At 42.2% G+C, this 24291-nt stretch overlaps 1 protein-coding gene across 1 annotated transcript in view; it reads left to right on the top strand.

Moving 5' to 3' along the window:
• The window catches only part of LOC128708878 (D-beta-hydroxybutyrate dehydrogenase, mitochondrial), a 40331-nt gene extending 18956 nt beyond the window's left edge, over window positions 1-21375 (top strand). Inside the window, exons 3-6 of the mRNA XM_053803858.1 lie at window positions 16192-16395; window positions 20560-20713; window positions 20786-21144; window positions 21217-21375. Coding sequence (XP_053659833.1) covers window positions 16192-16395; window positions 20560-20713; window positions 20786-21144; window positions 21217-21375 — 876 coding nt within the window. The remainder of the gene's footprint in view (window positions 1-16191; window positions 16396-20559; window positions 20714-20785; window positions 21145-21216) is intronic.
• The last annotated feature ends 2916 nt before the right edge of the window (window positions 21376-24291 follow it).

The following is a 24291-nucleotide window of genomic DNA, read 5'->3' as shown; positions in this document are numbered from 1 at the left end:
GATGTTGGTTTGATTTTAAATGTTCGTGTATTAAAATGCGTTTGATAGCCTGATTGCTGTTATTAGTTTTTTTTACATTTTATCTCTGCTTACGGAAAAGAATTTATACATATTTGTAGTGCGTTAATTTTTTTTTTATGCCAAATTATTTGTTATTATTTGTCAAATTATAATTATTTGTGCTTTCATTATTCTATATATTCATCATTTGCAAAACAAATTGATTAAAATAATTATTAAATATAATAAGTTGAATATAAATTACAGTGTTTAAGTAAATTTAGAATATTGAAAGTTTGCATATTTGAATAATATAAATTTTACCATAAAATTTAGCTTTAGTGGGTGCTGAATTAGTAGCTTCGCCGATCTTCACACGACAGAACCGCTCCAAAATCCCAACTATCCAGCAACGATTAGCAAAAATCAACGAAAGTTAGAAATGGCAGACCAAGCCCTCCTGGAGTTGTTATACCGGTAAAGAACAAGAAAATGCTCCTGTCTCTTAATTAAAAACCTTTTCAAAAACCGTGTTCCTATTTTGGCTATACTGTGCCCTCAAGGCAAAAACTCGATTTACGGTTTGCAGTTAGTTCAGCCACGGCAATTGTAGTGTCATATAAAATTTTAATGTGAAGCAACACATAAAACACATCGAAACGTCATATAAACCATGTAAATTTCACAAATTGTCATAATTGGATCCCCGAAGTTCAATTGTACCCTTCGAAAAAAGTACTCTTTTTCGATAAAATATTGCAATTTTTAAAATGAAGTGGTAACAAACAGCTCAATTTACTCCCTAGTCTTCCTGATATAATAATTTTAAGCTTTAAAATAACGTACATTCCACTGTGTTGTTCATATGAAACTCCTCAAGAAATGTCAACCTTTTGGAGACATTATTTATGAGTGAATTTGTTTGCAAATGTAAATATTCTGCTTAGAACTTATCATGCAAAATTGTTAAGAAGTGACAATATTTAACCATTAAAATTTTTCCATAGGTTTTGCATGCGCTAATCTCGTCTTTGGTGGAATGCAAACCCCCCTATTGGCATAATTGGGTCATCTACCCTGTGTTCCTAAATCTGTTGTCAGTCTAAAATTGGCGACCAACTGTCTCAGAGTAACAATAATCCCGAACAGCAAAACACAGTTCTTCGGCAAACAAAAAAGAGCAAAACGCTAACTCATTAGCAAGGAACACCATTAAATTGCCGACAAATCATTCAATTACGCTGCCTGCTCTCATGCGCAACGAGGTACCTTGCTCTCGGAGTACAAAAAAAAACCTCTAATACATTGAACATTGCGCCGCAATTATCCTACCCCGGGCAACGTGTGTCGATGCGTGAAGTCGCGTGGGAAGCAGGCGCTAGTGCCACTGTTTAGCCCACATTACCACCGACACCACCACCAACCAATCATTCAAGCGGTACAATTGCAGCGGGAAAAATTGAACCAAAAAAAAACAGGGAAAAATGACACGAAAACAAAACAAAAAACACACTCTAACTACCGATGTTAAACAAACCACCCCCAAGAAGCTGTAAGTGTTGAGGGGAACCATACGGCACATACGGCAAACAACTGTAAACAAACAGCACAACAGCAATGCAAACCGAACGAACAGTTGACGGATCGTGTTTTAAGGTACGATCATAAAATTCAATCCGCTTTCGTGCACTTGTGGTTGACCATTGGCGTTTATGAGTGTTTTTTTTTTTTACGATCATTTATCAACATTGATTGGCGCCGCGTACTCGTAGCGCTCGAGTGCTCGTTGTGCGGTGTAGGAAAGAATAAACGAAGCGATGGGAAAATGTGACCCATTACGAGCATTACGAGTTGTGTACAGAGACCCTCAAAACCGTACCACATGCGAAGTGCAGTTAATGGAAATGTGTATGCCGCTACCTGCACGGTTCAAATGACACTCACGACTAATCGGCTGGAAGAATACATTTTCTCGACGCAAGATGCCATAACATGGCTAACCGCCGAAGGGTAGGAAATATTTGCATTGATTTCCGGCATAGTTGCATACCTTCGTGCGTTTCTGTGCGGTGTTAATGTCACATTAAACTCATTCATTCTTCCGGCGGGCGTCAGTTCCGAGCTGAGTCGATCGCAGCCAGAGTGAAAACGTCAGGGTCAACCGGTTTACGGTACGATGCACCGGCTAGACCGCCCAAAATTGTGCTCATCGAATTGCCTTCCGGACTGGAGGTCGTAACAAATCATCGTGGCCAGCGAACGTCCGAACGTCGCCGAAAGTAGTAATGATCTCGTGTGTGTGTGTGTGTGTCTAGAGCGGCTAATGTTTTCGGAACGAACCGGAATGCAATGGAATGCAACCCGGAAGCCAATGGCGATGGTGACAGAATGAGGAAATTGCTTTTGTATTTCTTGCCTTTTGCACACCCTGCAGGCTTTCTTCGCATAGTTTAGATTAATGCATGTGAGTGGCATTGTAAGAGTACGGCTTTCGAAGAATCGTGCTGTTGGAATTACTGTCAATGATTTTATTTTCTCGTGAATGGGTTTATAAACCTTTGCTCTTGATTTTTATCCATTTCATGGTAAGTATGAAGATACTTGTTCGACGTGCATCTTGTGACATTCAAGTTTACTGATTTTCATCTGCTTCGCCTACTGCAGGAGTCCTCTAAACCGGTCACGCTCGAGCGCCGTCATTTTCCGAACCATTATCCCGACCTTTCTGGTGGACGCATTAACACCATCACCCCTTCTGAATTTGGGCCTACCACGCCTCCTCTGTCCATGTGGACGCCCTAAAGAGGACTTTACGGGTTGGGGTCGTCCTATGTCATTCTCATATCAAGATCAGCTCAACAGAAACTAGCGGGTATAATCCGCTGTATGACAGTCAGTTGATCGTACAACTCGTAGAACTCGTCATTACAGCGGTTCCTCTATTGTATATCCTCACAGACTCAAAACTCCTTCTGAGTATCTTCCACTCAAACGCGCCTTTGAACAAAATCCATGTCTCAGAGGTGTATGTGAATATTGGAACTATAAAAGATCTAAACTTTCCAAGCTTCGTTCGTCAATATTTGTATTTCATTTCCGATTTATTAACATTCAATGGTTTCAAATAATTCCTTTCAAACAAAACTGATTTATTACGGCTTCTGAACTTACTAAGCCTTATCGATTTGCGCCCAATGGTAGAGTTTGCTGTTCAACATGATGTCAATTAGCACAACACTAAAATGAAAAAAAAACCAGTGAAAACTAAACACGCGAAATACAAGGTTGTGCTTTGTTGTCTTTCCAGTAATTCGCAAAGATGACGCAAAACGTCCCGGCAAGTAGCGAAAATTCTATGAGAAGGAATAAGAATATCATTCGTGAAAGGAATGAGTAGTCTAAAAGCTTCTAGCTAATCTTCAAACTAGTTTTAGCTTGGAGTGGATCTTCGTGCAATTAGCACAATCAATGATTCATTTAAATTCATTATGTCAATATGTCCTAAAACTTTATAACAATCCTTAGCAAATTTCTGCAAATCGGTATCTCAATTCGATATCTCTTGAAATTGACAATCTAAGAGCGATGGCTTTTCCTCTCACTTTTCTTTATCTATGCCGGGACTCGATCAAATATATTACAGGCAATCGCAACTTCAAAATCTGATTAAATTCGACTTCAATCCCGCAACTTCATCATCAGCATTAATTCTTTCACCATACTGCAATGGCGTTCAATCTGAGACTGATCACTAACGGGTCAATCTAATTAACCTAACCCATACCGAAGGATACAGATTTTCCTTTAAGCAACGTGCACATAATAATAACCTTCACTTTTCCAACGACGCCTTTTTTTTGTGTTGCTGACCAACAATTAACCCTGATCTTCAACCAATGCTCATTAGCACAAATATTGATCTGCGAGCAATATATTGCTTCATTGAGCAAAAAAAAACAAACCATAAAACCGTATCAAGTTGTAATCAAAAATCATCTGCTGCACGTGCCCTTGCGTTACTCGCATTCCCGATTTCACCTTTTGCCTGGAACGGGCCGGTACGCGCTGGTAACGATGCAAGGGAAGCAAACATCCCGAAGAATACGCATTCAGCAGCAGGCAGTAAATTTCGTCTTTGGCCCGACTCGTTGACGAAATGTGTGCCCATAAAATCGCGGCTTGCCCAAGACAACGCGTGCTATCGTGCGCACTAGCAAATCATTTCTCTCTCACACCGTTCAGATGAATGCAACAGGTCGCCAGCAGGTTACATAAGCACTCGAAAAAGTAGCGGTGCGTTAGTCACTGGGCCACGCTTGGTTTTCATAGCTTTCCTCGTTTAAGCTGTAGCGCTCAGTGCATAGTGTTATACGTGTGTATATGTGTCTGATTGTGTGGTTTTTACGGTTTTAGGGTCGTTGCTAAATACCTTAGTCACACGATTTTTTTTGACAACAAACCCTTGGTGTATCTGCTACCCCTCAGTTGTGGGTCCGGGTTGGAAAGACACCACAGCTACCGTTTGTTTCCTTCCCATCTGGTTGTCTGTTTTCTTTGTTGCTTGCGTTCAGGACTTCAAAAGCACACGAGGAACGATCGCTATTTATTCGCTTCCTTCGCCCAAAGCTTGGTGTATCTTAGAAGCTTTTCAATTAGAAAGTTCATCTCGAGGTCGATCGTGAGTGCATTTAAGTTGTGTTTGTGTGTCACCGGTAACACAATCGTGGATTTCACCGGTGTTCTTGCCCAACTTCAAAGCGGTCGAGTGTACCATCGTTGCAAAACCGGATATTGACACTAATTCAACGTGTTTGAATATTATCTACCTATCGATTGATAAAGTATATCCCTCGTTGAAACGTTGAACGCACGGGAAGGGGAACAGGCGAGCAGATGGGCGATTGTCATTTAAATGTTTAACTTTCGAAAAAAAACTGACATTGAGTAAAACCTCTTCGAGCAACATGGATGGGAATGATATTGTTAGAATTCAAAGGTATATGCTAACCATCGTCTGGACTAATTTACATACGATTTCCTGATTTTTTTTTCTGGGCAATACACATCGTATACTTTAAATTGTTTAAACATATCGATTCCGCACATTTGAATATAACGGTACGGGTAAACGATAAGAAATTGGATTTTCTGTTTGGATGATACAATAACATAAAAACTCTCGGAAACTTCACCGAAAGTAGACCCGTGAAAACGCACGACTTTTAGAACCGGTTTTTAAGCATCCCTTTGGTAAACGGGTGCTGTTCCGTCGAAGTTTTTTCGTTGGTGAATTAATTTCACCTTCCATATTCTTTCCAAGTGTCCTTCGGGATCATTGAACTGGCTGGATTCATTACTGGCATGGCTGCAGGGGGCGATAAGCAACTAAACACTGGACACCCTTCCAGGCGTTCCATTGGCATCATCAGTCCCAGCTGTCAACTCCCGATGTAAATTCGGGACGATCGTTGTTTTGCATATGTTATTTACACATTCCCGAACTGGAGGAAGCTTTTCGCGTGGGATTTTATTGGTGGCCCATAAATGAAATCGGGACCCTTAGCATTCCCGTTTGGCTTTCATAACCTTTCTAGGGAGTTTAAGGGATTGCTTTCGTTTGAATGATTTTAAATTATTCATTTCTGTGATTATTTTTATTGCTGGAGGTATATTTTCAATAGGTTTAAATTAAATGAGAATTTATGTCTGGAATCTGCAAGACGAGCGCCGACATCTTTTCTTTACATAACTCCCGCTGTCGCGAAACTTCTCGAACCACCTAACCTACCCGAACGATCACTTTTCCGTGCACAAATTCGTATGAAAAATCAATAACCGGTGTGTGGAACGTTGCTTCGGGCACCTGGACAATAAACCTGAAACCTATCCACCCGAAATACGTGCAACTTTGAAACAGAAATTGGAATTTCCATCGATTTTGAAGAATCTTATCCGGTGATCGACCGATCGTACGCGGTGACATGGCAACTTTTGCGGTCCGGTTTGACGCACATTTTTCCGGATTGGTTCTGGGGGTCATCCACATTTCGGTACGATCGTTCTGCGCGATTGGCTACACCTCTCATTTGGCACATTTTTCGTGGCTTTTTCATTTGTGAGGAGAAATTTTAGGCACAGTAAGAAATGCTGGGAGAAGGAAAATTTGCGTTGGTGTTTTTTTTTGGTTCTTGGTTCTTGGACAGAATAAAAGTAGCAGATGACGATGGCTTTTTTAAAGCTTTCGGGGTTATTAAACCCACCCACCCAACGAAGTCTCTTACGTCCGGACAGACGAACAGATCATCTTTGAAGGTAACCGGAGAGAGATACAGCGCTGGAAACGCATGACCACAATTCGTTCAAGGTTACAGCGTAAATATTGGGCTTTCCGGCCAGATTCCAAGCACATGCGATCGATCGCTAGCTCGATCGGTACAGTACCGGCTCACACGTACCATACGCTCAACCCTAATCATAGGAATTATGCACCTCCTCGGAGACGGTGTGTCATCAACTGCACACCATCAGCGGGGGCGAACCTTGAGGGCTCGATGACGCCATTGCGCACCTTCAGCTGCTCCACTAACTTTGCCCGACCGTTCTAAAGGGCGACCGTTCGGAAAAGTAAACAACGAAAAACTGTCGCCCACCAACGGTCCACCGGGTGGGAAAAATATAGAAAACCATCTTCATCCAGTCCGCGCGACCCGTGATTACCTGATGACAGTTCCGTCCAGCGGTAATTATCGGGTTTGTTGATTACGGTGCTGGTGACCACGGCCCCAAGAATGCACGCCCCGGTTGAATAACTTCTTTGCATCGTGCACTCGGTGCATTTTGTATGATGTAAAAGCAAACGCGTGACGTATTATGCGATCGGTAACGGAACTGCCGCGAAATTTCAATGGGAAGTAAGGTGTTGATGGTACGTCGTGATTGCCATTGTAACGGGGGAATTCTTTAAGAGGATTTTCCCGTCTCAATTCAACAATCACAATCCCGAGTTGTATAATTTAATTGGTTTCGAGCTACTCGGTGATTATTTTTTTGTTTTGTTTAAAGACAATTTATTTAAAAACTTTCCATAATAACCTTATAGCAATGAAATATATTTAATTTTTGCACGTTAAAATTACTCGGGACTCCAAATATTTTTTTTTTTAAAGTCTTGTTTCTATCTTTTCAAAGTTAGAATGTTCTATTGTTAAGAGGTTTTGTAAATTGAGTTAAGCAACTATTACTTATTGTCATATTTACAAGTGAAATACATTAGATATATTAATACGTTTCAATTAGTGCCTTGATTCAGTTCGCTAAGAATTGATTTCTTATCACAAATGTATGCTATTGCTGTCTAGTCGTTTCCCGAGTTGGCGAAATAAACAAAAAAATATCAATCAATAATGTGCTTCGTAACGTGAAAGGAAGAAATCGATCACTGTATACTTAATATATATGATATTGTAAAGGGAATTCGAGTTACACAAAAAAAAATCAAGTAACGTGAATTTCTCTGGCACGCATTTTTTGCGTAACTCTGCACATTAATATTACTTCTGACTTTTTAAATACCTATTATATTCAAACTTGATATTTAAAAGAATTCAATGAAAGTTTGCGAACAGCATAATAAAACCGAGTTGCTGTACAACCTTTTGTTCAACCATTTCATATGCGACTAATCCTTTAGATTATTCGATTTACATCAAGACACAATTCACACCAAAACCGGTGCACTAGAATTCATTAAGATGCGTGTGCCCGCACACTGTATCACTGTGACGACATTTGAATTATTGTTATCATTTGTGCAGAAATGAATATTTCAATGCAGAAATCACTCGAAATCCAACTCGTTTTTAAGAGACGAAAGCATATGACTGGGATAGAAGTCTCTGAAAGCAATCTGACAACAACAAATGCTACTCGTCCGTTGAATTAAACCCCCCGGATCACTGCTCATGTTACTTAAGCTGACATGACATCTCAACAGTTAATACTTGCATATCCAAACTGTAGAATCGTTTACTTTTTTCCGGTGGCCACTCGATACACGGAACACACTCACACTTTCCAGTGTGACTTATGACACCTCACACCGGAAGAAACTTTTCTGATGGCGAATAGATTTTGCTTGAACTAGCACTGGGACTAAACAGCCACACTAGTGTCGAAACACTCTGCAGTCAGTCTGTCTGTTCTCCTGGACAGTCGGGTGCAAACTAACTCGGCGCGATCGCCACAACCCGCGATCGAAACCCTCGACCACATCGCGATATCACCCTTCGACAAGGCGTAACAAATTTGCAAGTACACAAACCGCAACGACAACGACACCTTTCATTCACCTGGTGGCATCTCGTGAAGGCTGAGCCGTTCGGTTCGCGCATGCGCGGGATTGCAGGAATTTCGAAGGTAGTTCACTTTTATTTTTGCGAGTCCTATTGGAAAGTAACTCCAGGATCCCTTAACTTTTAAGGCCGACAGGTTCTGCAGCTCGACGATCGATGATGTGAGCAATGCATAAAACAATAAAAACCCAGAAACTGTAACCTGCGATATGAAGCTTCCTGGTTGCCATTCTCTTCAAAATGAAGGAAGAAATAAGCCAAAACAATGTGCAAGTGGATTGCATCTTGCATCGAAACGTACATGAAACGAATTCAACCTCAATTGCGATCTTTCCCAAGTATCTACCGAAGGGAAAGTAATGTCAATGACCAACAGCACATCCAATGTCATGCAGCATACTGACCTCCACTATTCAGTGCACCAAGGAAATTTACTTTTCACTTAATTAAATTTGTATTCATACCATACTACCAGGAAGCTTTGATAGTGTCCGGACGTAGTTTACGCACACTGCACTTCAACTGAACAAGTGTTGCTTTAATTATACGTCAAATCAGATGTGCACACTTTTCATACGGCTTTGTTTAGCTTACCAACGATTGCCGTCACCCTCTTTCTATCCTACCAAACGGCGTCATCAAATTCGAATTCCCGAACAACGGTGACCAATTTGGATTCATGAGATAGCATTTCGAATAGAGGGAATAGATGGAAGGATGTAAAATAAACAGTCACACATCGTCCATCAAAACGCAATCGGTTTTGTTGCTACTGACTGCGCCAATTTTTCACTTCACTGAATTGCCGAGTCGAGGACACTTGACGCATGTACCTCCCCAAGGTGCGAGTCTGTTCGTCTGAGGTGTGTGTGTGTATGTGACGTCACGCCCCACAATCGGGTCAAATCTGATTGACATTCGATAGCGCGGGAAGTTTCGAGTCGAGCACCACTCACAATGTAGGAGGGGCACTTCACAAATTGTATTATTATAATCCGACTCCACCGAGCAACACCTTCAGGAACAAAGATGTATTCCATTGCCGCATGATGTCAAAGCATAGAAATGGGTTTTTATGCACAATTTTTGCTGTGGTATGTTCCGTTGCAAACTTGACGCTAATGCGCCTAAAGTTATGCTATTCGAAGTACACGAGATGCTGGTGCTAGTTTCATTTTCACAGCACAGTGGGTCACTATCATGGCCTGCTCTACTCGTATCAGGTTAACGAATATGTGCTGTAAACTTCATATTTGTCACCTGGAAAAATCTGAAAATAAAAAAATATAGGTTATAAGTTTTATGTTTCCTGTAATGTTCGTAATATCTTGTGATCAAACCAATGAATGGTACACATATTCGCTTGAAGTGTGCATGGCGTTGGCATTCGATCAGTTATTGTTCTTTCGGGAGGGATCGGCATAAAGAGATTGAGTCGGGCATAGATTTTTCTCGTTTGGCACGAGGGTCAAGAAGTCATTTTTTCGGCCTGTTCGTGCTGTAGCAGCTGCATGATGGTCAGGTGTAGCCTCCAACATGCGACAGCATTTCTGAATGCATTAAAAATAATAATGCTATATGCACCATCCGCGATAATTCGAGAGGCATTTCCAGACAATTCGCTTAGTATTGAAAAACAAGGTCAAATTAATCACGGCTTACTTCTACACTTAATTTTTGGAGTAGGTTTTTGCTCCCAACCTTCGAACCCTCTTTGGCGATGAGCACTCTTGTTCCACCAGAACGGTGCACCAGAGTTTACGAGAATTTGGTACACCTGGTTTTGAACGAGTTTACCAACTTTGAGGGCTTTGTAGACTCCAAGCTTCAACAAAACATACATCATCACTTGTTGGTCCAGTTCAAGACGGTAATTCTCAAAGCTTGGACAACATTCCCACGTCACTCTGCGAGGATTGCATTAGGTAGATTTATCTGTGCACATACTTTACATACTTCAAATAAAACTCGTTCTTTGTACACTGAGAACAAAAAAAAACATATATAAGACACTACAATTAAACTTGTACGATGAAATCTTCCCAAAATTGTTTCCATTTTACAGACAGCCACATTGTTAGTACTGTAAACATTCCGTAATAATTTAACCCCGTACTACCACAATCAAACCTTAACCGATGGCACTCGAACGGTTCACAAACCAGATTCTCATTACATTTACATACCGATAGTGCGCAATCGTTCGTACGTAATGGAAACACCCGTAAAACATGAATGATAAGCAGTGCGGCAATGCAAAGACTAACAATGCTCTGCCTCTGGGAGGGTGGGGTCGATCAAAGCCCACAAAGAAACGCGGTAAGAATTTTCCAAAAACAGCACACCCACGTACACCCCAAAACAACTAGGAAAGGCATCCCCGGTTCAGCATACATAATGGGCCGGCCGGTTGTGGGTGTACAGCAAATCCCCCCCCCCCCCCCCCCCCTCCTCCAAAAGCAACGCGCATGATAGAAACTTTCGATCGCCAGACGCCAGATAGAGTGGCGAATGACAGAACATAGTATCATTTGGTAACGGTTGAGCTGCAAAGGAAGAAGAATCTGAAACAGATGACCAAAAATGGGAGGAAAAAGAAAGACACTTACTAAAAAAGAAAAATACTAGCAAACCTTCAGTCAGACATTGTCGTATCGACCCATCGCTGAATTCTTGCACGTCATGGACATGGTACGCTCGCCATCTCTACAGCCATCTCTAAAAGCTTGCCGCAATTAGAAGTGCAAACGGAATGAAACTCCTTTGCGAAGCGAATCTCGAGTAGTTTGTTGGCGTACTCATGCACGGGCAAGCTTAAGTTTGCGTATGGACGAAACGTGTCACGAAACATCGGTGCATGGACGTGCATAGTTTCACACGTCGTAAAGTTCTCGTTGTTCTTTCGATTTACAAAGATTGTTCTAATGTTGACAACAGGCAAGATTTGCCGTTGACGGTACGTTTGGTGCCCTTCTCAGCATTACCACATCCTACTCGGCTCGAAACTCATTCGAGACGCTGGTCACATTCTGGCGCAGGAAGGAAAAATGGCAGGCAGTGCCCACTTCTTGCACACACTTCTCACTTTCCCGGCATAGCTTGGCGACCCACACGGCTAGGCAGCACTTTGATTTTTCATTCCGGGGAAGTTTCGGCGTGGGAAATCTGAATACTGATTGCCAACCATGCGGACGATCCTTCGGGTGCTTGGGGGTGAGTTTCTTTTACCGCTTCACTCGTACACGTGGCAGAAGGCAAACATCCGCCCACCCCCGACGGGGGATGGCTATTAGAACTGTGCCCATGTACGGGGGACGACATAACCCCGGTACAGTACCCGGGGTTTTGTCATCCTGCCATAAACGGTTGGTCCTTTACGGTTACCGTTCGCTCGATACGATGAGTCACCGCCTGTCGGGCGGGAGCACTTCATTGTCATTCATTGATGCGGCTGTGTTCTGTGCGCGCTGGCTGCGCGTTGTTTTTCCCACGGGCGCGCACTATTTCATTCATTCATGCCGGAACACGCCGCCGGGAAAATGCAAACGGAAGAAATGAAGCCCCCGGGGGTGGTAGTGATGGCAGTGTGGTGTGATTTTTATTCAATGAAATAGTGATACCGTCACTCGGCGCTGGGAGATGTGCGGAAAACGCCGAAAAACCCACGTTAGAATCTTTCTTCCGGCTCCGGATGTGAATGCTAGACAAGGGCACCGTAGAAGAATCGGAGCCTGATAATCCGTCATGCCACCGTTTATGCCGTACGGGTGCCGTTCCCCTGGTACACCCGGGGCTGCCCGGAACGTTGGCGTCTGTTACGCACGCAATCTCGTCGCAGCCCAAACCCTCAATGCCTTGAATGTCACTCGGCGAACAGAACGGACAAGAAACATCATCCAATCTCCAATGACTGTTTTTTTTTTCTTGTGCGTTTATGCCGAAGTGCTCAGTACGCAGCCCCAAAAGCAAAGAAAGCCATGATCAAAGAGAAGCACCCGTAATAGGGGGAGGGATGAGGGAAAGCTACAAAAGCGTCGGGAAGATCAAAAAGCAGCAAAGAGTGCTAAAATTGATTTGCCTCCATTCCAAGATGATGTTCCGCTACTTTTTATAGCACGTCTCAATATAGTGCGAAATAAAAATGAACTAACGCAATGAACGGGGGGAAAAGCGACACCCGACTCGATCCATTTCGATGAAGATAAGCGATTTTGCACATAAAGCAGAGCAGCAACTACGAGAAAGAAAAACCCCGCGCGCGTACCATAAAACGCAATGTGGGAAGATTTGTGTAATGGCTTTCTGGTCGATGAAGCGCCTGAATGTATGTGACGCATTCGCTGCCGGGGATGATGTTCGCACGTCGCCCAAAAGTTCTAAAGTTTATTTTAGTGCGATTTTTTTGTTTGTTTGTTATTTCTCGGGGTTTTTTTTCGTCTTGCTGTTCGTTTGCTTATCAGCCCGCTGCAGCTCTATCGTCAGGTCGTCTGTGCGGGATCTGATTCATCTGTTCCGCTCGTTCGCGTTGGCGTACAGCAAGAAAGTTCAGCACATCAGAACGGACCATTATTTCTGCGACGTTTCTACAACCGTGGGCAGATGCACCAATATGTCACCAAACACTTGTGCAAACACACGCACAGATGCAGTTGGTTGCACGGATATATTAATTTCGTCATTTCAATAGAATGATTCATATCCCTTCGATGAGCAAGCAATTCGGGGACGCGTTCTTTCGGGAATGTCGCCGTGCGAGAGCACATTCCCCATTCCCTGGCCCTGCAAGGCGGGTGGCCAGTTTTCTTTCTCGCACTCGGTTGGCATCGCTTCAAGACGGCCGGCAACCGGCCGGATAGTGGTGGCTTGGTTTGAAAGAATTATGCTTCCACTTCTGCCGCCATTATCAAGGTTACGGAACATTGTGCCCATGATAATCACAATAAATTATCACGGTTTTTGCAAAAAGGATACGCGCAGCTACGGTTCGAACCATTGCTTGCCAGTGTGCGTCAAGTTTTGCGTACGTTTCGGTGATGATCCGGACTCTGGCGGGCAAACCATTATCCGACCGGCTGAAGAACGCGGGAACGCTGCTGGAGAGGAAATTGTCGGCCGTCCGTTTCGTTTCGTTGCATCTTTGAAGCGTCTCATTTCACCTAACCTTAACCGTGAAATCTGAAAGACAATGCTTTTTTCATAGCTTTTTTTTCGTAGCTATAACCTTTAACGACAGCGATCTTATTAGTTTATTGAGAATTTTAAGTATTTTGGGTATTTGGGGTAATATAAACTAAAAAATGTACAGGCTGTCCTCGAGACACACGGTTCAATTTTTGGATAATTGACAGTTAATTTATTTTATAGCAAAACATCTAAGCAGAATGATGTTGTATTGTTTGAAGTTGGTTTTATTTGTTTTTAATTTTTGTTAATATTATTTATGTGATGTTCTTTCATGGTATATGCTTTTAAAAGTCGCCTGAATTGCTGCATAAATAAAGTGCAAAGTAGGAAGTCGACTCTGTAACTTTGCAGTATAAACGATATTGTACCAGGATTGAACATATGTGGAAATTATAGATAACTCTCGCGGAATATAGCGGTCAGTTGTAACAGTGTGTCTCGGGGATTGCCAACGTCACATAATCGAAGATTCATATCATTCTAAGTAATATTTGATTAATAAGTCATTTTGCCTAGTACTTAGTTATACACAGGAACGGTTCCAAATCCCACTCGCAACAATCCTTCGTACGCAGGACTGACTATTCGGTTACAGATACATCAAGTCAAATAATGCCAAAAATGTCAAGCCTAGTTGTTGCTATAATATTGACATTTAAGATTTTTCTGTTAAGATTTTTACCGTTTTCACCCTGATGCTTTGTGCGCCGTGCCAATCAATTTTGTTTCATCTGAATCCCTCCTTGAAGCCAATCTCTCTCTAGACAAACTTTCGAAACCATTTCAAAGAATGCACCAAACGTAAACGCCTCCACTGTAATTTAAGTACAAAGCGCAAAGTTGAACATGTTTGCCGTACTTTTTATCCTCGCACGAAAACATTAAACATTTCCCTTCGGATCACCGAGGCTCGATGGGCCTATACCGATCACTTCTAACAACATCAAATGCTTCAAATTTGCCAACATGCACGCCACCCATTTGTTTACCTTAGCCCGCCTCCTTTAGCCACCAAGCGGACGAAGCTAATTTTCCCCCTAGCGGCGACTTGCTCAGTTCCGGCACATGCCGCCTGCACACGAACAGCGTCACAAACGACGGCGTTCGACTAGCTCGCGGTAAAATTCACGAAGGATAATAATAGCGTTGGATAAAATATGAAACACGTTGCCCTGAGATACATAAAAACTGACGAACTCCCGGCCAAATCGGCGTAAAGCTTCTTGCTGCTAAAACATTTTCAAAGTCAGAGCGATACGTGCGTGAGTGCGTGTGTATCGAGAGCTTCATGAAGCACGCGTACCTGTTGGGAATGCCGAGGCACAGGGTATTTTGTTTTTCCCCGCACTAATTTTGAACATCACTACTTAATTGACATTGAAACGCCGTGAAACGTCAAACGACGTCAACAACGGGAAGCCCTTCTTGGTATGCAATCGTAGCATTTCGGCATTTATCTTTGCAGTGGATGTCGTAACTTTGTCGCGGAGCAGCATCCACCATTAAGCTGCTGCTTGCGATTGGTTCAGACCAAACAAATGTTAATTGTAAATTCAAACAACGTATCCCAAACGTTGTGAGAATTTATATGCTCATGTCTTCTGGTGTATGGTTTACAAGAATATTTAAGTCTTTGCCTGAAGCATTTTCTGTGTGGTAATTAATTCGCTTTGCCATCCAGTGTCAATAGTTCAACTGGCAGATTTTCCACAAGCGCTTCATTCTTCAATGCGCCTAAAGTTATGCAATTGCTTGATAGAGTTGCCTAAAAACGAGTACAAATCGTCTTATTTATTACGATTTATCTACTTGCGAGGCTTTCGTGTAGTATCGTAGTATAGTATCCTTCTTGTTTGATTATTAATTTTCTAATATCTTCAAATTTGCTTCATTATCTGCCAGTTCTTTCTGCTACCTCAACCTCCGTGCCAAATGAAAAAATATTCCACATGCATCCGGTCGATCGCAGCGCAACGCAATGAAAATGTCATTTCAATTGCTCGAAGCGTTCTTCGCGGTATGATTTAACATCGCAGGAAGTTCGTTTTTATCGTACCGCTTAAAGCGTGTTTTTTTTACAAATTAGTAAAAATCCACCTATTAAAACATTCTACACCGAAGTGTGGGGCCTGTCGGAGGTTTGGTTTATCTTCCAATCAATTGACCCGACTTCTATGAAATGAAGAACCTAGATCCGACGATGGTAATTCGAGCTATCTCACGGGACATGAAAAACAGATCGGTCTAGAATGATTGTACCGTTCGGTAGAATGAATTTTTGACAACTTTCGCCTCTCGGTGTTGATTTCTTTTCTTGAAATCAAAAAATAACTCACACTTTCTCGCCTTTCAACCAATTTAATAGACTCAAGTTCATCAGCCTGCTGACATTTATCGAGCACCTAGATATATGAGAAGTAAACCCAAGCAACGAATCGTTTTGACCTTTTCTGAAGCTACACTTCTTTTTCATGGGAAGAATCCTTGGTGTGTTTCGTTTCGATTGAATCCGAGAGAAAATAATTATTGGAAACGGGTAACATCTCAAACCTACGTTGTACCACTTCTCCTTCTCGACCATACGAAATTAATGTGCAGAAATCCCTTTATATACATTAATGCTAAAAATATCTGCTATCGTTACGTACCGTTACAGATTTCGCCACTGGGAAAGGCTGTCCTCATTACCGGCTGTGAGTCACCGCTAGCTCGTGCCCTTGCCAAGTATCTGGATGACCTTGGGTTCACCGTATTTGCGGGCTTCAAGAAGCTGCAGGACAGTGACGATGCGATCACAATGAAGGAAGCATCCTCCGGGCGTCTGAAGCTGCTTCAGCTGGACGTGACTAGCGAGGTCGAGGTAAGTAAAAGCCCCACCCAAAGAACCCATGAACTTCCCTATGTGCTATGCACTTGGTACGGTAGGTGCTCTTGATTTGAATATGATAATGAACGCTTCTGGGTGCCGGGTGTGTCGGAAAACATGCCCGATGTACGGTTGACTGGTTTGTTTTATTTTTGTTCCACATTCGCAATAAATGCTTTAAGCCATTCCGTAAAAAGACATTCCGCTGCAAGCTATTGGCTACCAATTGTGCCATTGACTTTGTGTAAATTGGTGTAACGGAAAAGCTGCAAATGCAAATGAGATTTTATGCTCAATTTTCCCTTTACCCGGTGTGACCTTTGGCTTGCAATCATGTTCGAAATTGAAAGCATAATCTCAATTGCTATTGTTGCCTGATTTGGAAGTAAAAATTATCGGATAAGTCATCATTTGGCATACTTTTATTCGAAATACTTTGAATAAACACAAGAAATGGTTCACAGTTCAAATATTTTCAAGAGCTTCTAACTTGTTCCAGTCTACAAACCCTGCTAAACATCCGCAGAAAAAATTAAAAAGTTCTGCAAGATCTAAACGTGCAGTTCATAAAAAACGACAAAAAATAAAGCTTTGCTGTCAAAAACATCATCGCTGTTATACTGTAAAAATCTCCACAAAACCCGAGGAAACCAACGAAGAATAACGCTAAATTAACTAACGGAACTCTATTGCAAACCTCGAGCAAATCCCCGATACCGTGGAGTACCCCAATACTGCATTTAATAAATTCTAAAGAAAAGTACACAAAAAATGCAGAAAACTCGTTGAAAAACTGTGCCAAAGGTTATTAAAAAGCTGCACCATCTTTGAAAAATTGCAACATAAATATTTGTTGGAATATAAAAATGTTGGAAAAACAGTGGAACAGGGCTGGTATCAAATCCAGCATCAAGCGGTTTCAGATTCACAAGTTAAATCTAGCGGTGTTGGTTTCAGCGTTGATTTAGTTATCGAATCCGGATTTGACTCCTGGATAATCCGGAGTAAACACTGGAGTTAACACCGAAGATCACACCGAAGTACACATCGGTGTTTACTTCGGGGTCGACTATATTCGCATGTTGAACCCAAATCGACTCCGAAGTAATCCGGAGTTAAATCCAAAGAAATACGGAGTCGATTCCAGAGTATTCTGGGGTTGACTCCAGAGTAATCCGGAGTTCTCTCCAGATTTTTTTGTTGGAGTTGATACAAGTTTTTCGGAGTCGGAGTGGATTCATGATTCCACTCTGGACTTTCCATCATTACTACTGATTAATTACTGACCGTAGTTTGTACAACTGTAGAATAAAATTCTTCTTCTCAAGTTCCTCTGAAAAACAAAAATACCAGAACCAACTCCCGAACTCGATAGTATTCGTATTCGTTCACCATAAATTGCTTTAAATTCGTTTCTCCCATTTTCATAGCGGCTACCAGTCCACTATTATCATTTCGTAGTTTCGGAAGGAACATTCCATAAACCAATTCGTTGAAACGCTTCCTGCTCGTGTATTTATCACACTCTTCCCACGACTACGCTATCAAAAATACAGCACCGATGCTGCTGACCTAGTTTCAATCATTCGACCCACCGTAAAGATACGTTCGGTTTCGTGGCAGTGAAATCAAACGATCCCAGCGAAGGATCATTTTTCAATTCCTCCCACCACATTCCGTTTTAGAATCCTACCGACCGGTCACCGTCGGACGGACGGGATCAAACGATAGTGCTGCGTAGGTGAGAATGGTTGATTCTCGAGCAATTTCAGTTTGTTTCCAATTAAATTATGATATATCCTTTCCCTTCCATGTGCTTGTCTCGCTGGTGTTTTATAAACGGGGAAGGATATTATGGAAAGAAATCTGTCGTCATCTAGCTTCAGTCCAGCAGGGCAGACATGTTGCCTCGTGCTTCCCACGTGGGAGTTACATTCCTTTCACGCTCTAAAACCCTGAAACCGAAGGGAATTCGCTTCGTTACCGCGCCACCAGCTTATTCAACGAGAAATGGTTACATGTTGTTGATGTTTCCGTTTCCTATTTTGTACATGCATGTGTATGTGTGCGTGTACGTGCGACGGCAAAATTCCAGTGCACAGTTTTCTCACGGTACTGTAGAAAATGCGACCCAAATTACGATCGCTAGTGTGCCTTTGTTCCACTCCACAAATCATGTCAAATCTGTTAAGCAGCCACAATCGCTAGAACTAACGCTGCTATGTTCCTTTCTCCAGTTGTTTGCACGTTCATTGAATAATATGCTCGTTGCAGCAAGTAACTAAACAACGATTCACAAATACGAGTTGTTTACGATTTTCTGGGCCGCAGTGCTCCATTCGACCGGGAGAACATTCTTGGAAAATACTGCTAAAAGAATCTAACGTTACGCAAAACAAGAGATTCCAATAGGATAGTCCAGTGGTGTGCAAGGCATTTTTGATAGCAGTATTTTGTCATATTGTAACAGATTTATAATTACGCGTACTAAGCTTAACTGCTCCGCAAACTTCAAGCTTAGATAGCTTCGCAATCGAAACATATCGTAAAGAATAGAATTTAAAGGTAACAGGTTTTTGAGAAAGTCGAGGTTCTTAGGTCCAGAACTGAACCCATCATTCGTTGTCCAATCATAATGTCCTCATATTACGCAAAGATAAATCTGTGAGAATCATGTGCAGTCTGACTTGGAAACTCCAGTTCTCCAGTCTTCAATTGCGCATTTAATCGGTAAGCACTTAATCAAGCGCAGCGAGTCAAACTCTTCCAACACATTGGATGTCGCTCAGATAGCTTAGATAACCGGATCATTCTCTTCATAACGAGTCTTATGAGCAAGGGATCGACGTTGACACAAACAGAACAAGCAATACCATTTAGCATCAGTGCCATGCATCAAATGATGGAAAAGACATTTGCGATGAAAAAGGCATCCACGTGAGTTCCTTAATGTGCAGCAATTGATTGGACTTCGATTGGACTATTAAGTCAGAAATTAAATGCCTAGAGCAAATAAGTCGTTACGCCAAGAATTAGAAGAAGATGAAGATCTTTACCTGAAAGCTTAGAGCCTCATCTAACCACACTTCTAGATCTTTCGCACTCAATACCCGTTGGACAGCTCTGTCACACACTGCAGGTGGTGTTAATTTTATGTGACATGCGACAAAAGAAAATTAAGGAACATGTATTGGGGCACCGCTCTAGGCATTTACACTAACATCAAGAGAAAAAACAGATGTTAGAGAGGGAGTCATGAGGATTGGATATAGGAAAGGAAGTTTAACCCAAAGAATCTAATTCTCGAAACACCTAACAAGTGTTGGCTACTAGATCTTTCAACCCTTTAAAAACCTTGTGATGCTTTGTTACTGAACTTTTCGAAGTTACCATCCAGTAGTCTTTGGGTCTGCTGGCCAACTACGCACTGCTTAACTTCTAATAACATCATCCGCGATCATTGCTTACTCCTGAAGAATGTTCCTTGCACGTTATCTAGTTTTTTTTCCATTCAGATTATGTTCACATTCAAAGTTAAAAGTGATGTGTTTGATTGTAGAATTACCGGAAGAAAATATTCTACGTGCGTCCAACAAAGGCTTGTGGTGCCTCCATCTGTATCGTCGTTATTTAGTCCCTCTTCTTCTTGATCGGCACAACAATCTCAAGAGCTCTAGACCTGCCATTTCTCGCTTTCTATGATTTGTTGTTTAGTTAGCTGCTGCATTATAGACTGCCATCAATGTGATGCATTTTCAAAGAAAGAAACTAAATATTTGTGCTCGTAAGACTTCAGACTTGTTTCAGCAACATTTTGCATATGTTTGCCAACCACTGTACATCAAACCTGACCTGACGACTGCAACCATAGTTTAGCAGTGGCAAAAATTTGACGAGCTATTTTTCTCGGTATGCATATTTTTAACGGTCCATCTGCTTTGCTCCTGGAATGGAATGCTCCTAATTCAGTAGCTCAATCCATACCGAAGATTCCGGCGTTGTTTTGTCCAAGGTGCATGCCTTCCTGCCACATCCTGTTAGTGCCGATGGAGTAGAGCTGATGGTGGTGGTTGCTTCGTGGAAGACCGAATGCATCACAAAGGAAATAGAATTACCAGCTCGTTTCCCTTCTCCCTCTCGCTTTCGCTTTCGTTACAGATGTTGGAGGCTTCGCTTTACATCGCCCAACACCTGCCCGCCGGTGAGGTTGGTCTGTGGGCGTTGGTGCACTGCGAACTCTGGAACGCACTCGGCGAACTGGAATGGGTACCGTTTCCCGTCCTGCGAAAATCGTTCGACGTTAACGTTCTCGGTGGGTGCACCGTGCGACGGAACAAAGTACTTTGTAGTAACACAGTGCCACGTGCTCTTGCCCATCTCACAGGTGCCTCCCGGTTGACACAGATCATGCTGCCCCTCATCCGCAACGGCAAGGGTAGAATCGTGTTCCTGTCGTCGGCACTCGCCCATCTGCCGTCGCCGGTGCGGGGTGTCCTCTGTGCGACCCAGGCCGCTATCGAAGGGTTTGCCGTATGTCTACGGAAGGAGCTGACGCCCCGCCAGGTCGGTGTGTCGATCGTCTGCGCTAGCGAACTGACGGCCGGCGATGCTTGGCTGGACGATAAGGATATGCGCGATCAGGCTAAAACCATGTGGGCCCTGCTGAGCGAGGAGCAGAAGAATGCGTACGGTGAGGATTACTTCGAACAGGCGATTCGTTCGCTGGAACCGTTCTGCTACGGAGTAAGTATCGCTCATAGTCAAAAATCATCCGCAGTTCCCCCATCACCAATTAAGGCGATTTCTATTTCCCAGGATGGAGACTTTCAAGCCACCGTTCGTGCATTGTCCGATGCAATCGTGCGCACGTTTCCGGTCTTTCGCTACACGCCATTGACGTGCAAGGAAAAGTTTCAAATCATCGCTGCCGAGTATATGCCAAGCTTGCTGTACGACATTCTGTTCAAAGCTTAGTCGCGCACAGGGTGTGTAGTTGGTGTAGAGATGCTTGTACTCGTGTCGCTAGTCATTTGATGTTCCCTGCTAGGATGTGATGTAGCATTGCTAGTGCAATAGAAAACAATTCTCTGTAATAAACTTGATTTTCCTTGTTTGCTTAGTAACTAGTAAACATATAAGTGTACCAAAGATTGGCACATGTTTTATCCTCTTTGTTTTGTGGGAAAGAAGTCAAAATAATTTCCATCCAAGCATCCAAAAACTCAAATACAAAACCGTAAACCCAAACACCAAAGTCTAAAATGTGCTAGGACGGTTTCACGATGTGAGTGCAAACCAAAAGTTACACCAGCCGGAAAGCTCAATCATTTTCGAAATTGAAAGCTCAGTTTCACAAAGCGGAGCATTTCCGCGTATGTCTAATCGGGTGGCAATATTCTTTATTCTTCAAAGCTCTAGAGCTGGTTTCCTCTGTTTGATCCTAATACATTTAGCATTTAAAGCGATATTTTGGAACAGTAAATTACCAAAAAGATACTTTTTTTCCCTGCATTTGTATACATCCTAACTTAAATGAGTAGCAGAAGAAGAGGCGTAGAAGGATGGCCCAGTGTGCATAGAAGGAGAATGGAGAAGTTGCTACGATGACGATCTGAACGAGCTCTACTACTCTTTGAACTCACTATCGTATAGACAAATTTACTTGCCAGATTACAGTGGGCTGGTCGTATCAAGTGAATGGATGTGGACGACTGAATTTATAAAGTCTATTTAGGTCCACATGGACTGAGAAAACTTGGTTGGCCCAAATTCAGATGGACTAATAGCGTTGATGCTTCCACCAGGAAGGATAGGTTATTAGATTATCAGACAACGGCTCTCGAACATAAGCGTTTAACATGACTCTAGATTCAGTTTATTCAGGTAAGTATGAAGACATTTTTAAGCTTTTTTTACAAAACAGTTGCTCAAAAACCTGACGGAGTTTTCAAAATTAAAATTCCGCAAATGTGCACAACCATCGGCCTAAAAATGAATTTAAAGTAAATTCAAAAAATATAATTAAAAAACTTATGAATACTGCAGGAAAGTTAGCTAAAATTCACATTATTTATCTATTTTTTTTTGTGCAACACTCACATCATGCGCTACGCCAACGAACCCTGTATTTCCAACGATAGCGCCATCTATTGGATTATCCGAGACACAACTCATAGCCTTCACATCATCTGTTGATCAATTTCGATATTTTTAAAAAATGTGAACCATTTTTATTGTGTTTTTTTTTCACTTCAAAACACAATTAAAATCGCAATAAAAAACACAATGTTATGATCATCTCCCAGTTTCCTCTGCGCTTTTCCAACCAATGTGTTTCGTTAAGAATCGTCAGCAGAATGTGACATTTGTTTCGTTGAATACATCACGCATTTTTTTCGTTTCTCTGCTTTCATCCAAAACAGCTGTTTTTGTTTGGACGCCAAGTGCGTTTGTTGTTTTATTCATTGGCCGGCTTCGGAGTGGTAATGAATTTAAATAGCGCTATCAAACCATGACGATGTAGTGTAAAGATACGTAAAGAAGATAGAACAGTGAAGAATGTTTCAACGCAGAATGGTGGTTCAGTGAAGCAGTGCAAATAATTTGTGAGAATCAAGTGAAACATGAATGCTTTTGTTGAATAATATGAATTGAGCGGTGAAGGTTAAGCAGCAAAGATAGCTATAAAAGTGGCATTATTGTCAGATAATGAAAATAATAAAGAAATCAACCTGTTTCGCTTCATGATCGTTTGTGTGATAAAGCCGTATAACGCTGCTCCCGTCATATCTCCAAAACTGATCATTTTCATCAGTTCCAAAGTTGGTTCCGTTCATGCAAAGATATGCTTCAATATGCTGGCCTGTACATAGATTACCCCACCCTTAACGACATCCCGAGACTATACGAAACATGCAACGTCATCGCGCAATCTCGGCTTCCAAGATCCGACCTGTTCTCCACGCACCCCTTCCCCGTTGCCAGCCCGTGGAAATGAAGCTCACCGGCATGAAAATCGTTGTCTGGTTCGATGAACACACATCGCCACGAGGTGGAATGAGATTTTGATGTCAGTGCACACTGAAAACAACGTAGGCACGGCTAAAAAAGTTAACCACCGTGAGTGCCGCAGCTGACGGCGATAAGACCGCATCACCGTACCGACTCTAGCTCCCTGACGTTTGATTGCGTTGTACCGATGTAAGGAAATCGTCGTAGAACGGAAACTTAATCCATTGTAATGTATCACCGTCATCCATCTTCATGTTGCATGTTGGCCGGTTTTAAGAAGTGATTTCGGTACCCGTAATTGGCTTTCCGGTTGGACATGCAGTATGCAGTGTGTGTATGTGTGTGTGGGGTTGATATTTTTATTTTATTACGACAAGACACTGGATATTACCTGCAGGTAGTAAGGAACGAAAAATCCGTCCACATAAATCCAATTAATTGAATCCCTCCTTCCAGCATGCAGCTGACGTCAAACGTGAACGAAAGATGCCCAACGATTTGTTCAACATTCCGCCTAATAATGATGATGATTACGCGCACCAAAAAACGGTGTGCGATGAAAAGTATGGTTTTCGCGAACTTTTTGGTTTGCTGTATCATGCCTTGCGCCACGAACAATTCGCGGACTTAATCCATATTTGTGGCTTGATTCGATTAAAGCACGCGCGTTACATTTAATCGATATGCTTTATTCATTGCCCTGCTTTTAGAGTCAGTTTTGTATCGCTCGTGTGCAACAAGCTGGCAACTATCTTACAATAAGCAATTTTGATTTTTTTAATGTACACTTTACGTTGTCTTACATTAACAGTCATTGCGTAACGATGATACTAGCGGGCAGAAGGTTACGACCCAAAGACCGCTTAGTGAATTACAAAT

Source organism: Anopheles marshallii, chromosome 2 (genome assembly GCF_943734725.1).
Source record: "Anopheles marshallii chromosome 2, idAnoMarsDA_429_01, whole genome shotgun sequence".
Taxonomy (NCBI): Eukaryota; Metazoa; Arthropoda; class Insecta; order Diptera; family Culicidae; genus Anopheles; species Anopheles marshallii.
Note: the sequence above shows the minus strand (reverse complement) of the source record. Positions and strands in the feature narration are given on the sequence as shown.